At 36.8% G+C, this 14,183-nt stretch overlaps 1 protein-coding gene across 2 annotated transcripts in view; it reads left to right on the forward strand.

Moving 5' to 3' along the window:
* Positions 1 to 13,165, forward strand: part of ROPN1L (rhophilin associated tail protein 1 like) — a 34,113-nt gene extending 20,948 nt beyond the window's left edge. For both annotated transcript variants that reach the window (XM_021004444.2, XM_021004445.1), the window contains exons 5-6: positions 2,010 to 2,185; positions 12,965 to 13,165. In XM_021004444.2, coding sequence (XP_020860103.1) covers positions 2,010 to 2,185; positions 12,965 to 13,040 — 252 coding nt within the window. In that variant the 3' untranslated portion in view covers positions 13,041 to 13,165. The remainder of the gene's footprint in view (positions 1 to 2,009; positions 2,186 to 12,964) is intronic.
* Positions 13,166 to 14,183: the final 1,018 nt, after the last annotated feature.

Here is a 14,183-nt window from a genome sequence, read left to right on the forward strand (position 1 = left end):
GCTAGTTACAAAGACTGAAGAAGAAAGAGAAGCTTCAGGACTCAAGGGCAAACCAGAAAGGCTCACAACAAAACAGCTGGCAGAAGCATTTCATCATTTGGATGATTTTTTTTTATGTTGAAAAGTTGGATCCAAATACTTTAAGATTTTTAAAAGTTCAAAGACTAGTTGAGGATATTATTGCTTGCTATTACCAGCTATACAAGGAAAAAAAGAGAATCACTATCCAAACATCTCTCAATAGCTTCATCAGAAAAAAAGCTGTACAGCCAAGCACCGATGAGAAAGGCCAGGTGCTGTGGGTGAGGAAAGGGCGGCGTACTGCATACCTCTGTTAGCTTTATTGTTGAGCTACTGTGCATATTTTATCATTAAGTTTACTTTTCATTTCATAATTCTGTGTATTAGAGAGGTATTTAATATGTCTGCATCTTAGTACACTTTATTACTTTTACATGAAGGGTAAATGAAGTGGATGGGTCTGCTTAAGTAAAGCAAGAACTGTCTGTATTTGTGACGTGTCTAGCACAATATCTGGCGTGTAAGACTAGCTATCATTTATATAGTGTCTCTTGTTGTTTTTGTTTTTGTTGTTATGTATAAAAGACAAAGGAAAAAGAGGTGATTTTTGATTTTCCAGGGTGGGTCAGGGAAGACTTTTTGAAAAAAAGCATTTGAAACCAGTTCTTGAAAAGATTTGTTAGAATTGCAACAGGCAAAGAGAAGGGAGGGTAGGTATTTAAGGCATAGGGAAGAGTATGAAAAATAAAGCAGAGATGGAAAAACAGAAAATTTAAGGAGAAGCTGCTTTAACCCTTTAGGTGTCCCAGCAGGTCTGACAAAAACTCCTTTATGTTTTCAAGGTCAGTTTTACTAATAATATCAACTTCATTCATTTATTTTCTTCATTCAATTTAAAATTATTTTTACAGTTTATTTGTAAAAGAAAAGCATTTCCCATTCCTTGTTTTGCATTCATATCAATTATGCATAGGTTGGAATTGAGAAACATCCTTCCATCAGAAGTTTTATTTGATCCATTGAAAGTTTTTTCAGAAAGTCTCATGTTTTTGTGGGGGATGGGGAATAGAGAGTGGGGAATCTTTCCAGCTGAAATTTTGAATTTATGTAAAGGATTTGTGTAATTTATATACACACTTTCACTACATTAGTCCAACATTTGTGAAAAAACACACAAAAGCCAGTGGCACTCTTTTTCTGGACAGGAAATTATGTAGTATGATGTAATTATTGGCCAATGATTATCTTTCGTTGTGTTAGGATTTCTGGACTATTTGTCACAGTATCAATTACAGCATACATGTGGATGGTAGAAAGTAGGAAAGTATTCTTTCTTGCTCTATAGCACAAATGCAAAAAAATACAGAATTGTATAAATAGGAGTTATATGTAAAATCAACTCATATTTTTAATGAATGTTACAAAAATAAAACTTGGGGTGGGGAGCTTCAAAAAGTGATGAAGTCTCCAAAGCTGGAATTTGTGATACTCTAAATAAGCACTTAATTTGGGGTAGGAAAGTCACAAAATATAAGAAAAGTAAAAATAAATTATGAACATAGCTAATACCTTAATTCAGCTCTCCCAAAGACCTGAAGTCTCAAAGTTTGTTGACTATGTATTTACAGAATTGGGACTACTATTTTAAACATGTTAAAGCTTCATACCAATTAGAGTCTGAAATTTTAGTGTGACAGAACTTGGCCTTTATAAGGGTGGTTTTGTTTACAAGTGGCATCCCATTAAATTTTCTCTTCTCTTTCATCTTCATGATCTTTTTTCATTTCTCACAATTTTCAACAGTCCATGAAAAGAAGTTTTTAAATCAGTTATATCCTATTTTGCCTTTTCTTTTCCCTTTTTTTCTAGTTCCTTCACAGAGAATTTCAGTAAAATGTTTTTGCCCCTTTGTTGTAATTATTGATTATGATTTGAATCTGAGTAGTAAATTTAACTTTTTTTTCTCTCTGGTGGTGTTTGTTTCCCAGACATTGCAAAGTGCAATGAAGCATGCTTGTGAAATCCTTACAGAAGATCCTGAAGGCGGACCTGCTCGCATCCCCTTTGAGACTTTCTCTTACATTTTCAGTTATCTCTCAAGCTTAGATCAAGATAGAACTGAGAGTGATACTAACTTGTTTCTTAATCATCTTGAAGAAACAGTGTAAGTATAAACTGAATTTGATACTCTTTTTATGTTAGTGAATGTGGGATTCTACTATGGAAAATACACATTTCCATTAAATTTCAACAAAGTAATCTTATAATTTACTTTGTTACACATTAATAATGAGACTGATAAAAGTTAAAGAAACAATTTTGTGACTGGTCTCTGTGCTTAGGACAGGGGTGGGAACCTACTGCCTAGAAAAATCAAACTTTTTGTTCTGTGAAGTTTGGATTCATTCGAAGGGCCTCACCTGAGGACCTAGAGGGCCACATGTGGCCTCGAGGCCACAGGTTCCCCATGCCTGGCTTAGAACATCAAACAAAATATTTTTGAAGATATCATCTCCTTGATCTGTACAGTTTACTACAGTTGCCAATATTCTGTTCAATTCATTTTAGTCATTGGAAGAAAAAAATTTCATCTCCCCATTAAATAAAATTTTCAGTAAATTTATATTGGTTCTTACATGCAGTCCTTCAAATAATTTTAACTATGATGTGATGAAAAAATATATTTAGAAAGATAACTAGAGCTTTTTGATAATGAAACAGAAAACTGCACACATCAAAGAGGTTTAGATTTCTGGGATGACAAATTAGGGCATATGGCTACTGTAGATAGCTAGAAAAGCACAGTATTATTCCACATTCTAAGTGCCTGGGGGAAAATGCCACATAAATGTGAAGTCATTTGTATGATGACAATTCCAATTCTTGCGTCAATGAGTTGATTGTGCTTTATTTATGTAGTATAATTATGTGCTTTTCGAGTGTGAGATGCTTTGACGATCATGTTTCTCAGAAACTAACCCTTTAAGATGGAATTTAGTAGGCCAAAAGAGTAAGGGAAGCTATTGTAGGCACAGAAGACAGTGTAAAAAAATGAAGAAAGAAAAATGTGTAGATTGTGAAAGCAAAAGTAAAATAGTTCAGTTAAATGCATGGAAATCATAGACATTACATTATTTCTCCAAATTAAATAGCTTCACAGAGCAGATTCCATACTACTTTTTTGTTGTTGTTGTGTGGCTAGGTACACAAATAACTTATAGCCTTAAAGAGGAGGTTATATATTACCTATTACAATACCATATACTTAACATGAGGAAGACTAGGCACATCAAGTAATGCAAACACTTTATTGAAATTTCACTCTGAAATAATTTTCATCTTATGTCTATTTTCTTTGGATTGTGGGTAAAAAAAGGTACTGTATCAATTGACACAGGTTGGTCCTTTGAATTATTCTTAAATTCCTTCTTTAACTTAGCTGGCTAAGTGCATGGACAAGTACAATTTTGAGTTGCCTAAGGTAAATTGGCAGTGGTTGGTATCATTTTTGTTTAGACATAAATTATATTCTTGGTTTAATTTGTTTTTATTTTTATTATTATTATTTTTAGCATCTTTTTCTTTTTAAATTGAATTCCCAGTTCTCTCCCTCTCTCCCACCTTTCTCTTACCTACTCAGAAGGTAACCAAAATGTTATCAATTATACATGGAAAATCATACAAAATATATTTTCAAAAAGCAAGAAAATTATATTTCAATTTGCACTCAGAGTTCATCAGTTCTCTGGATGTGGATAGCATTTTTTCATCATGAGGCCTGTGGAATTGTCTTGGATTATATATTGTATTGAGAAGAGTATTCAAACAACAACAAAAAGAAGAGTATTCAAGTCTTTCACAGCTGATCATTACAACATTGCTGTTACTGTGCACAACGATCTCTCAGTTCTTCTGAAACCAACCCCCTCATAATTTCCCATGGCACAATAGTACTCCATCATAATCGTGCCACAGCTTGTTCAGCCATTTCCCATTTTTGTAAATATAGATCCTTTTCCTTTTCCTTTGATCTTTTTGGGATACAGACCTAGTAGTGGTGTTGCTGGGTCAAAGGGTATGGACAGTTTTATAGCCCTTTGAGCATGGTTCCAAATACTTTCCCAGAATGGTTGGTTGGTGTCGTTTTTATATACAGTTAATTCCTGATTTTCTGCACCAGTGGAATTGAGTACCACAGGTCATTTCAAATGATGGTTTAAAATTATTTATATTTAGCTTTGGAGTATATTTAATTGCTTTCATCCAAATAATAGGTTTGTCTGATGTTTTACAAGTCAATAATATATTCCAAAGCAAATAATGAAATCCAGTTTGGAAGACCAGATTGGAAGTGCTGGGACATTGTCCACCTTCTCTATCATTGTCTACCTTCTCTATCTTTTCCTCTGCTTAATTCTTCCCAGCTCTGTTGTCTTCCTCCTGCCCTCAACCATTACAATTCAATTAAATTTGGCAAGCATTCATTAAATTGCCACTATGTGTAGAAAGCGCTTAGACCTTTGGTTAGACCTTACAGTCAAGTTGGAGAGAGCCAACATATGCACATAGCAGTACAATACAATAGTGTATAATAAGTGCATCTCGGAGGACAGGACAGACAGCTATGAAATGGGAGGAGAGTAAAGATAATACTGATAAGATGGGTAGGCATTTAAACCCTCCTGGCAGAGTTAGCCTTTGAGTTAGGATTTAAAAGCTAACTAAGAATCAGTCAGCTAAAAAGGTGAGGGAAAATATCCAAGGCCTAGACACCAGTATGAAAAACAAAGGAAGGTACTTAATTATCTAAAGGTTAAAAAGAAAAAAACCTGAAATTTACTTAGAAAGGAAAGGATGGTGCTAGATTGATGGAGAGTTTTAAATTCCAGGCAAAGTAGTTTGATTTTACATAATAAAAAATTGAGACCTGTTGAAGAATGATCACCCATATGTTTGAGTAAAGAAGATAATCTGGCAGCAGCTGTGAGAGAAGGTCTGGAGGAAGTAGAGAGTGGAGGGTGGGACAACTTGTTAGGAGGCTATTGCAGTAATCCAGGCATATAATAATAAGGGTGGCAGTGGAAACAGAGAGCAAGGGGTTGGATGCAAAGAGATAATGAAAAAAGTGTAGGATCAACAGAACGGGGGAACTGAGTAGACAAAAGGTGAGTGAAAGGGGAGCAATCAAAGAGCAATGCAGATCAGCAACTTGTGTGCAGCTCTGACATCTTGAAGAGCTGCTTGGAACGTGCTGGGGTCACACAGCCATGTGCCAGAGATAGAAGCTGAGCCTTACTCTCCAGGGCAGCCCGTCCACTCTACTACACTGGAACTTGGATGACTAAGTACTGCCACTCACTCACAAATAGGTTAATCAGAAAGTAAGCTTTGGAGGTGAAAGAGGATGAATTGGGATTTGGAGTTCTAGCTCTAAATCGGGGATTTCTGTAGCCTTGGGAGGCTGATAGCACAAATCAAATACTCAGAGGGTCAGAAACATTAGATGACTTGCCCCCAGGGTCACACAGCTAACAAATATCAGACTAAGATATGAGAGAGTAAAGAGCAGAGTATGGTTGCAAGTAGCAGTGAAGGCTTAGTTGAGACTATGACACCATAAATTAAACCATCATTGAAGATTAGTAGGTTGTGAATAATGAATTGTGTTAGAGAGAAGGATCTTGAAGGGTAAATTCTGAAAGTGGCAGATTATAGGGTTGAGGATGAATATCAAGGGCAAGTATGAAGCTAAATTGTGAAAGATGGACAGAGAGAACATACAGGAAATGAACAAGGGACCAGAAGTCAGGATGAAGTTGAAAAAGCAGGTTTAGTGGTAGAAATGATCAATAAAGCTTCTCAGACTAAAGCAAAACCTAAGCAGCTCGGTGGTTTTTTTTTTAGAGCTTGCTGGGTTTTTATTTTGTTACTTTGTTTGCATTTTCCCCAGGGCAAGGCAAATAATTATTTTCATTTTTAAAGGACATTCCTTTCCTCCTTCTCTAGAGCTAATAACAGGTAGCAAATAGGGAATAATAGAGATTCACAGTAACAAAATTATAATTCTAGAAAAGGATTTATGAAGCATATTATGTAATTATGTTAAAAAGAATTTGAAATAAAAATTTATCATGAATGAGCTACATCATTATGCATATGCAAATTATATGTATATATTTTAATATACATAATATATACACCACCATACCTGTATAATATGTCATGTAGCAATGAATAAATTCATTTGGTTTATATTTGTGCTTCTGTTTGTGCCAAACTCTTATTTGAATTTGTCATGTCTGACTCTTCATGACCCCATTTGGGGTTTTCTTGGCAAAGATACTGGAGTGTACTCCAGCTCATTTTACAGATAGGAACTGAGGCAAACAGGGTTAAGTGATATACTCAGGGTTCACAAAGCTTAGTAAGTATAAAGCCAGATTTGAATTCAGGAAGATGAGTATTTCTGACTCCAGGCCCAGTGCTGTAGCCACTGCGCCACCTAGCTACCCCCATTTGAATTTACTTCTGCCTTTATCATAGTCATTAGTATATGTATTCCAATTTTATAAGCCTTAAATGTTGAGAAAGTAGAACAATGGACTAGGAATCGGAAAAATTTCAGTTCTGTTCCTGGTACTACAGTTTACTACTAGCTGTGTAGCTCTGTGTAAGTCACTTAACCTCCTGGCATTTCAGGTCACCATTTACAAAATGGTACTAATATACAGGATGTCCCAAACATCTTAGTGCAGTTTTAAAGTTTAACAGCATAAAACTGAACTGAAACTTTTGGGACACCCTATGTATTAGTTTGGTCAACCTCTCAGAGCTGTTACAAAGATCAATTTATATATGTAAATACTTTAAAAAAAAACTATAAAGATAAAGCATTATTTTAAACAGGAGGTGGCAAAGTATAATAGGAGAACTGATTGATGGGACTCCCACTGGCTAGTCCCCCTATAACATACAAATGTAAGCTATTTTATAGAAATGGTATCACAGGCCAAATCACTGCTAACTATCATAATCAAGGCATAGGACATTACTTAAGGTAATAAATTCCTATCCTTTACAAGAGAAATTTAAAGAGAACTAACTAGTTGTTCATGAATTTGTTAATTGGTCTTTCCTGTTGTGGACATTTAGCCTTTTACCGTATAATATGTGTGTGTTCTTCTAGGGAGGGATATAAAAGCATGACATGGTCTGTAAGAGTTGTGATAGAGCTGAACTATAAAAGATCTCGGTGGCTGGTGAGGAAAACTGAGGACAACCAAGAAAGTTTGATCTGGTTTGTTTTCTTTAGCTGTGTTAGAGAAAAGAGGTGGATCAGGAAAATGATCGTTCTGCAGTTAGGGCTACAGGTAGATGGAATGATAGCCCATTCAATGAGCCAACAAACATTTCTTTATTAAGAGGATACTATATAACAGTAAAAAGACAATGTTGCTCAATTCTCTGTTTTCTCTGCCAATAAAAACTATCTTTTGACAGGAAAGGATAAAATGAAATGTTTTAATATGCCCAAGATGAGTAAGTAAGAGTAGTAAATAGTAGTAAGACAACACCTCACTATTCCTGATGAGTTCATGTCACCAGGCCCAGACAAACCACTTCCTACGTTACTGAAAGAACTGAAAGACGCCTAGTTCTTTCAGAGCATGGAGAACTGGAAAAGTGTATCAGAGATGAGCAAAGATCAAAATTTCCTCAAAAAAATGAGAATAGAGCCTGCAAACTGCAGTCTAGTAAACTTGCCTTTTATTCCTGGAATATTCTAGAATATGTTATTAAAGTGATGGTTAATGCTTGAAAGGGAAAATAGTGATCATCGAGTCACTGTGGCTTCATCCAGAATATTTTGTGATAGACTAACCACAGGCCTTTTTTGGGTAGTATAATAATGTGGCATATTAGGGGAATGCTAAAGGTTCCATGTATTGAGATTTTAGCAAAGTATTTCATAGAGTTTCTGTGGGTTTTGTGTATGTGTGTGTGTGTGTGTGTGTGTGTGTGAACAGAGTTGAGAGACATGAGCTGTGCCATAATACAATTATATGGATTGATCCCATGCTGATTAACATTCTTATCAGTGACATGGATAAAGACCTACATGGCATGTTTGTCAAATGTGTAGATGATGTAAACCTTGGAGAAGTAGATCATGGAGAGATCATCATGGTTGATCAAAATCACAATATCAATTCACAATGTGTAGGGTTTTAAGGTTTACAGTGTGCCTTATAGACATTATCTCGTTTAAGCTTCACAATAACCCTTTGAAAGTGGAGAATTGAGGCTCAGAGAGGTTAAATGAATTACCCAGTGTTACTCAGCTTGAAGTCTGAGGCAGAGAATTTGAACAAAGTTCATCCTTACACTAAGCCTAGAGCTCTTGTCTCCTAGACCATGATACGATAGGTCACATTGGATAACAGTCAGGATTCCAAAAGATCTTGACAGCTTAGAACATGGAATTGAATTTCTAATAAGATGAAATACATCAGTAAGCATTTATTTATTGAACATCTATTATATACCAGGCACTGATGAGGATATAAAGAGAGAAACAAATCCATCTTTGTTCTCAAGAAACTTACGTGTTTCAGATGAGAGAACATGTACATATGTAAGCATACACAAAATAAAATAGTTTGGCTAGAGGGAGGGGCTAGGAGCTGGACACAGACACGTGAACTAAGTTTTGAAGGAAACAAGGTATTCTAAGGAAGCAAAGGCGGGGAGAGAAAGCATTCCAGGTGTGAGGTGGGGGTTAAGCCTGAGCAAAGGCACAGAGATGGGAGAAGGAATAGGTTGTCTGAGGAAATCTCAATAGAATGTAAACTTCTTGAGAAGCAGAGACTGATTATTTTATCTTTGAATCTCCAGCATGTGGCACAGTGCAGGTGCTTAAAATAAATGTTTTTTGGTTGATTAAGGAACAGGAGAAAAAAAGCCAAATGGCTAATCCTGTAGTGTGTGTGAAATGGGGAGTTATGTGTATAAGACTGGAAAAGGCAGGCTGGAGCCAGGCCGGGGGCTTTAAATGCAGTGAAGTGATATGGTCAGGAGTATCCCTGGGACAGCTGAGTGGAGGAGATTGGAGAGGGGAGAGAGGAGAGAGAGGCAGAGACACTGATTAGGTTGTTATGGTGAGAGGAGATGAGGGTCTGGACTAGGGTAGTGGCTGTGTGAATGGAGTAAAGAAGATAAATGTGAGGGATGTTGTGGAGGTGGAATTGATCAAATCTGGCAACTAGCTGGGTAGATGAGAGAGAAAAGAGGGTTGAAGATGCCATTGAAATACTACCCTCAACAGAAATAGGGAAGTTCAGAAAGCTGGGTTTGGTGGAAAAAGTAATGAGTATTGTTTTGGGTATGTTGAATTTGAGATGCTTGTAGGACATCTGGTTTGAAATGTCCAAAATATAGTTGGTGATGCAGGATTAGAGATAAGGAAAAAACAAGGACCAGATAGAGAGGCTTATATGATCATAGATTTAGAGATGGAAAAAAGAAACCTTAGAGGGCTTCTGAGTCGAATCCTCTCATTTTACAGATGATGCAACTGAGGACCAGAGAGGTTAGGTGACTTGCCTTCAAGGTCAATTAATCAGTCAACAAGCATTTATTAAGCATCTATTATGTGCAAGGCACCTGGTAGAAAGCAGTGTCCTCAAAAAGCTCATAATCAATGGGGGAGACAACATGCAATCGATTACATACAAACAAGATATAGACAGGAAAGATAAATAAATTTGTGATAATCAACAGAAAGAAGGCACTAAGGTTAAGAATTAAGAAAGTTGTCTTGCAGAAGGTAGGACTTTAGCTGGGAAGGAGCCAGGAGGTAGAGATGAAGAGGAAGCAAGTTCTAGGCATTGGTGCGTGTGGGGGGTGGGGATGGGGAAGTGCCACCAGTGAAAATGCTCAGTCATTGGAATAGAGGATTATATGTGAGGAGCAGCAAGGAGGCCAATGTCACAGGATTGTATGTGGAGGAGGAGGAGGACTCAAGGTATAAGAAGACTGTAAAAGTAGGAAGGAATTAGGGTAAGAAGTGCTTTAAAATCCAAAGAGGTTTTTATATTTGATCCTAGAAGCAAGCCAGTAGACTTTATTGAATAGGAGGATGACATGGTCTCATCTGCCCTTAAGGAAGATCATCAGTTTGACAGTTGACTAGAGGAGACTGTGGTGGGGAGAGACTGAAGGCAGGGAAATCAGCTGAAGGCTATTGCAGTGAATGGATGAATGTCTGCACCAGGGAGTGGCAGGGTCAGAGGTAAGAAGCAGGGCATCTAAGAGAGATGTTAATGTAGGTGGAAACAATAGGGCTTGGCAACTGATTGGATAATAGAAGATGGCAGGTAAAAAAGGGTAATGAGACAAGGATATCTAGTATATTAAGATATCTAGTGGACATCTACTTTGAGGGGCCTAAGAGCAATGAGAGATGTGAGACTGGAGGTAGTCAGCAGAGAGATGAGGATCAGATAAGTAGATTAGAGAATCATCAGCATAGAGATGATTCTTGAATCCATGGGAGCTGATGAGATCAAATGAAACATATGTAGAGAAGAGGGCCCAGGATGAAGTTTTGAGGGACACTCATGGTTTAGCAAGCATGACCTGGATTAATAGAAATGGGAAATGGAAGACCAGGGAAGACAGAAAATATGAGACAGGAGAACCAGGAGAGAGCAGTATCATGAAAACCTAGAGAGGAGAGAGTATCAAGGAAAAGAGGGTGATTGTCAGTGTCAAAGGCTACAAGAGAGGTCAAAAAGGATGAGGATTTTTAAAAATTCGATTTGACAAGCGAAAAATCCTTGGTAACTTTGGAGAGAACAGTTTTGGTTGAATGATGAGGGAATCCAGAGTTCAGAGTATGAAAGGAGTGAGAAGAGAAGAAGTGGAAGCACCTGTTGTAGATGGCCTTTTCATGTAGTTTAGCCACAAAAAGGGGCAGGGGTGGGGGGGGGAAGAGAGAGAGAGAGAAAGCAGAGAGAGACAAAGACAGAGAGACACACACAGAGAGATAGAGACAGAGAAAGAGAGAGGATAATTGCTAATAGAAATGGACAGATCAAATGAGGATTTTTTTGAGGATGGGGGGAGGTACATAGGTGTACTTGTAGGGAAGCAGCCAGTAGTAAAAGGAGAAATTAAAGATTAGTGAGAGAGAGTGGATAGAGGAGGCAATCTCCTGGAGAAGACTGAATGGATTGAGATTCCATGTGCATATGGAAGAGTCTGTCTTAATAAGAAGGGCCACCTCTTTACGTGAGATGGGTTGAATGAAGAGACAGCAGAAAAGTAGCAGAAAGCATCTGTCTCAGTGATATGAGATGAGAGGATGAGGCAGGAAGGGGGGAGGAGCAACTGTTTTCCATTTTTTTTAGTGAAATATGAGGCAAGGCTCTCAGCTGAGAGAGTGGGAAGAAGAGGGAGTTATATGGAGGTTTGAAGAGGAGTTGAAAAGGTTTGGAAAATCCTCTGTGGTGAGTGGGTTAGTGAAGTGATTAAGAAGTTATAAAAGGATTGCCTTGTTGCAGTGAGGACCCAGTTAAGATTTTGTAACAGAAATTTGTAGAGGATGCAGTCAGCACAGTTTGAAGATTTTTCTTCAGTTTCATTTGACAACATATGAGTAGGAACAAAAATAATGAATAGTGAGAATATCAAGGCTGAGGTTTACGCAGGGTGTAATCTTTGAGTAGGATAAAGGAATGAGGTATTTGAGAGAAAAGAATATAGAGTTGAACTGGTTCACCACAGGATCAAGATGGGGAAAGGAAGAGAGTATGTAGTCAGTACAAAAGTTATGGTCTGTGTTTAGCTGGAAAATAGGAGAGGGAAGAGAGCGGAGGGGAGCAGGGAAGCTGAGCAGGAGTAAGACAACTGTTGTGAAATTGTAGGGTGTCAGGAAAGGGTACCTGGAGGGAGATAGTCACATAGCTACTGAATGTCTAGAGGCATGGTTTGAACCCAGGTCTTCCTGACTGTGAGTATCATTTTCTATCCACTGTAGGACATTGTAGAGCAAGTACTAATTTGGGAATTTCTGTATATAGAACATAATTGAACCTATGGGAACTTGGGTGGGTGGCAATTGCAAAGAGGCAAATTTAGGCTTAATAAAAGGGAAAACTCTTTCTAATAAGAATTATCAAGAAGTAGTAGAAGAATGATCAAAACTGTCCTTTCACTGGCAGTCTTTAGCCAAATGCCCAGATGATCACTTATGAGGTAGAGGGAATTCTTATTTGGGAACAGATTAGCCAAGGTATCCTCTGATGTCTCTCCTAACATGGATATCATATAATCTTTTGCAGCACAATTGTACTTCCTTTTAACTTGATGACATGCACTAAATATAGTCCAATTTTAATCATAAAATTATTAATAAACAGCTAATCATGATTTTTAAATTTTTTGTTAAGGCCATATGTCAGATAAACATCAAAAACCAGTTGATTTTGACACTGGAAGTTAGTTTACTAGTTCAATAGATTTCAACTGGCAAAAAGAAAAAATTAAAAACATCCTAGTGAAAAAAGTGGATCAAAAGATAACATTATTTAGTATGGAAGTTTTAGCCTTAACATAACCCTTTAAGACTCAGTGAAGCATCTTAATGTGAATAACAGTATAACTTTATATATTCTTGTTATTTCATCTTTACTGTAAAGCCTGAATTTGAGAAAAAAATTCAATATTTTTACCTCAAAAGAAATGTCTGGTTTTTCTGCCATGAAAACATGAACAACAACATGTTGTTGAAAAGAAGAGGGTATTGAGTAAATAACTGTAATTAAATTTATTTAGATAAAATTTTATTATTTACAGTTATATATAAAATATATATATATATATTTTAATTTCCCTGCTGTAACAAAGTACTAATGAATGTGTCTTTACTTATTTTTCTTAGAGTTGCTAGGAAAAATGGCATGATAGGAGTTTCAGATTTCTTCATAGAAGACAAGAAGAAATTTCATCCAGTTTAAGAAGCAAAAGTGGGGAAATTTTCTCAGAAAACATATGGCACTAGTTCAGAGAAGAAAGCGCTTTTAAGAATCAAATAGTGCTTTATAAAAACTTAGCACAAAATACAGCTTTGCATTAACCAACATACCATGTGCACTGTGATTTCTTTTTTAAGGAAATAATGCTGGTGGTATCACCTTTGACAAATCATTTAATCTTTCAATGCCTTAAGCAACTAGGAATCTTAAGATGCAGAGAATGTTCCTCTTTTAGGAGCTGCTTACACTGATGTAATTGTGAGTCCAGTTTTTAAAAATGGGTTAAAGTAAAAATGTGACTATAAGAAAAATCTTATATTAAGACACCTTCAAAATCCTCACCTTCCAATAAGAATTAAAGTTTTTATTATTCTACTTCATTGTGAACACATAGGGATGAGAAGATAAAAGTTGAGATTTCAAACAAGTCCAATTTGAAAGTGTATTAACATGAAAGGCAGCTAGGTGCCACACACACACACACACACACAACACACACACACACACACACACGACCAAAATTGTTACTCCAAAAAGACAGTGGGGAAGGGGGAAAAAACCCCAGAATTTCCAGGCCTTCTTTTCTTAAATGATTTGTTCTGTAAAACTTGGACTCAGTCCAAAGGCTTCACCCAAGGAACCTAGAAGGCCACATGTGGCATCCACGCTGCAGGTTTCCTACCCTTACCTGAGGCATAGGTTAATAATTTTCTAGGACAGGCATGATTTAAAATACTCTGTGCCACTGTTCCCATGAACCATTAAAATAAAATGGAAATTCCAATATTTTGGCAAGTAATAACAGGAATTGTTAACATTACAATAAAAATATAAATGTCACAAAAGATGAGCCACAAAATCAACCAGCCATGGAAATGCAATGAATGAGTAAAGTATTAAGTGCTTACTTTGTGCTAGGCACTGTGCTAAGTGCTCAGGGATACAAAGAAAGGCAAAAGACAGTCCCTGCCCTTGAGGAGCTCACAATCATTTTCACTTCTGTTACCAATTACAGGAAAGTGATTTAGAAGAAAATGGCAGATTTAGGACATTAACAGCTGATTGGGAAAATGTTGTCTGAGACTTTGAGGCTGCATCTTAAAATATATGAACAAAGTCCCTGTA

Source organism: Phascolarctos cinereus, unplaced genomic scaffold, assembly GCF_003287225.1.
Source record: "Phascolarctos cinereus isolate Bilbo 61053 unplaced genomic scaffold, phaCin_HiC Scaffold_4;HRSCAF=312, whole genome shotgun sequence".
Classification (NCBI taxonomy): domain Eukaryota; kingdom Metazoa; phylum Chordata; class Mammalia; order Diprotodontia; family Phascolarctidae; genus Phascolarctos; species Phascolarctos cinereus.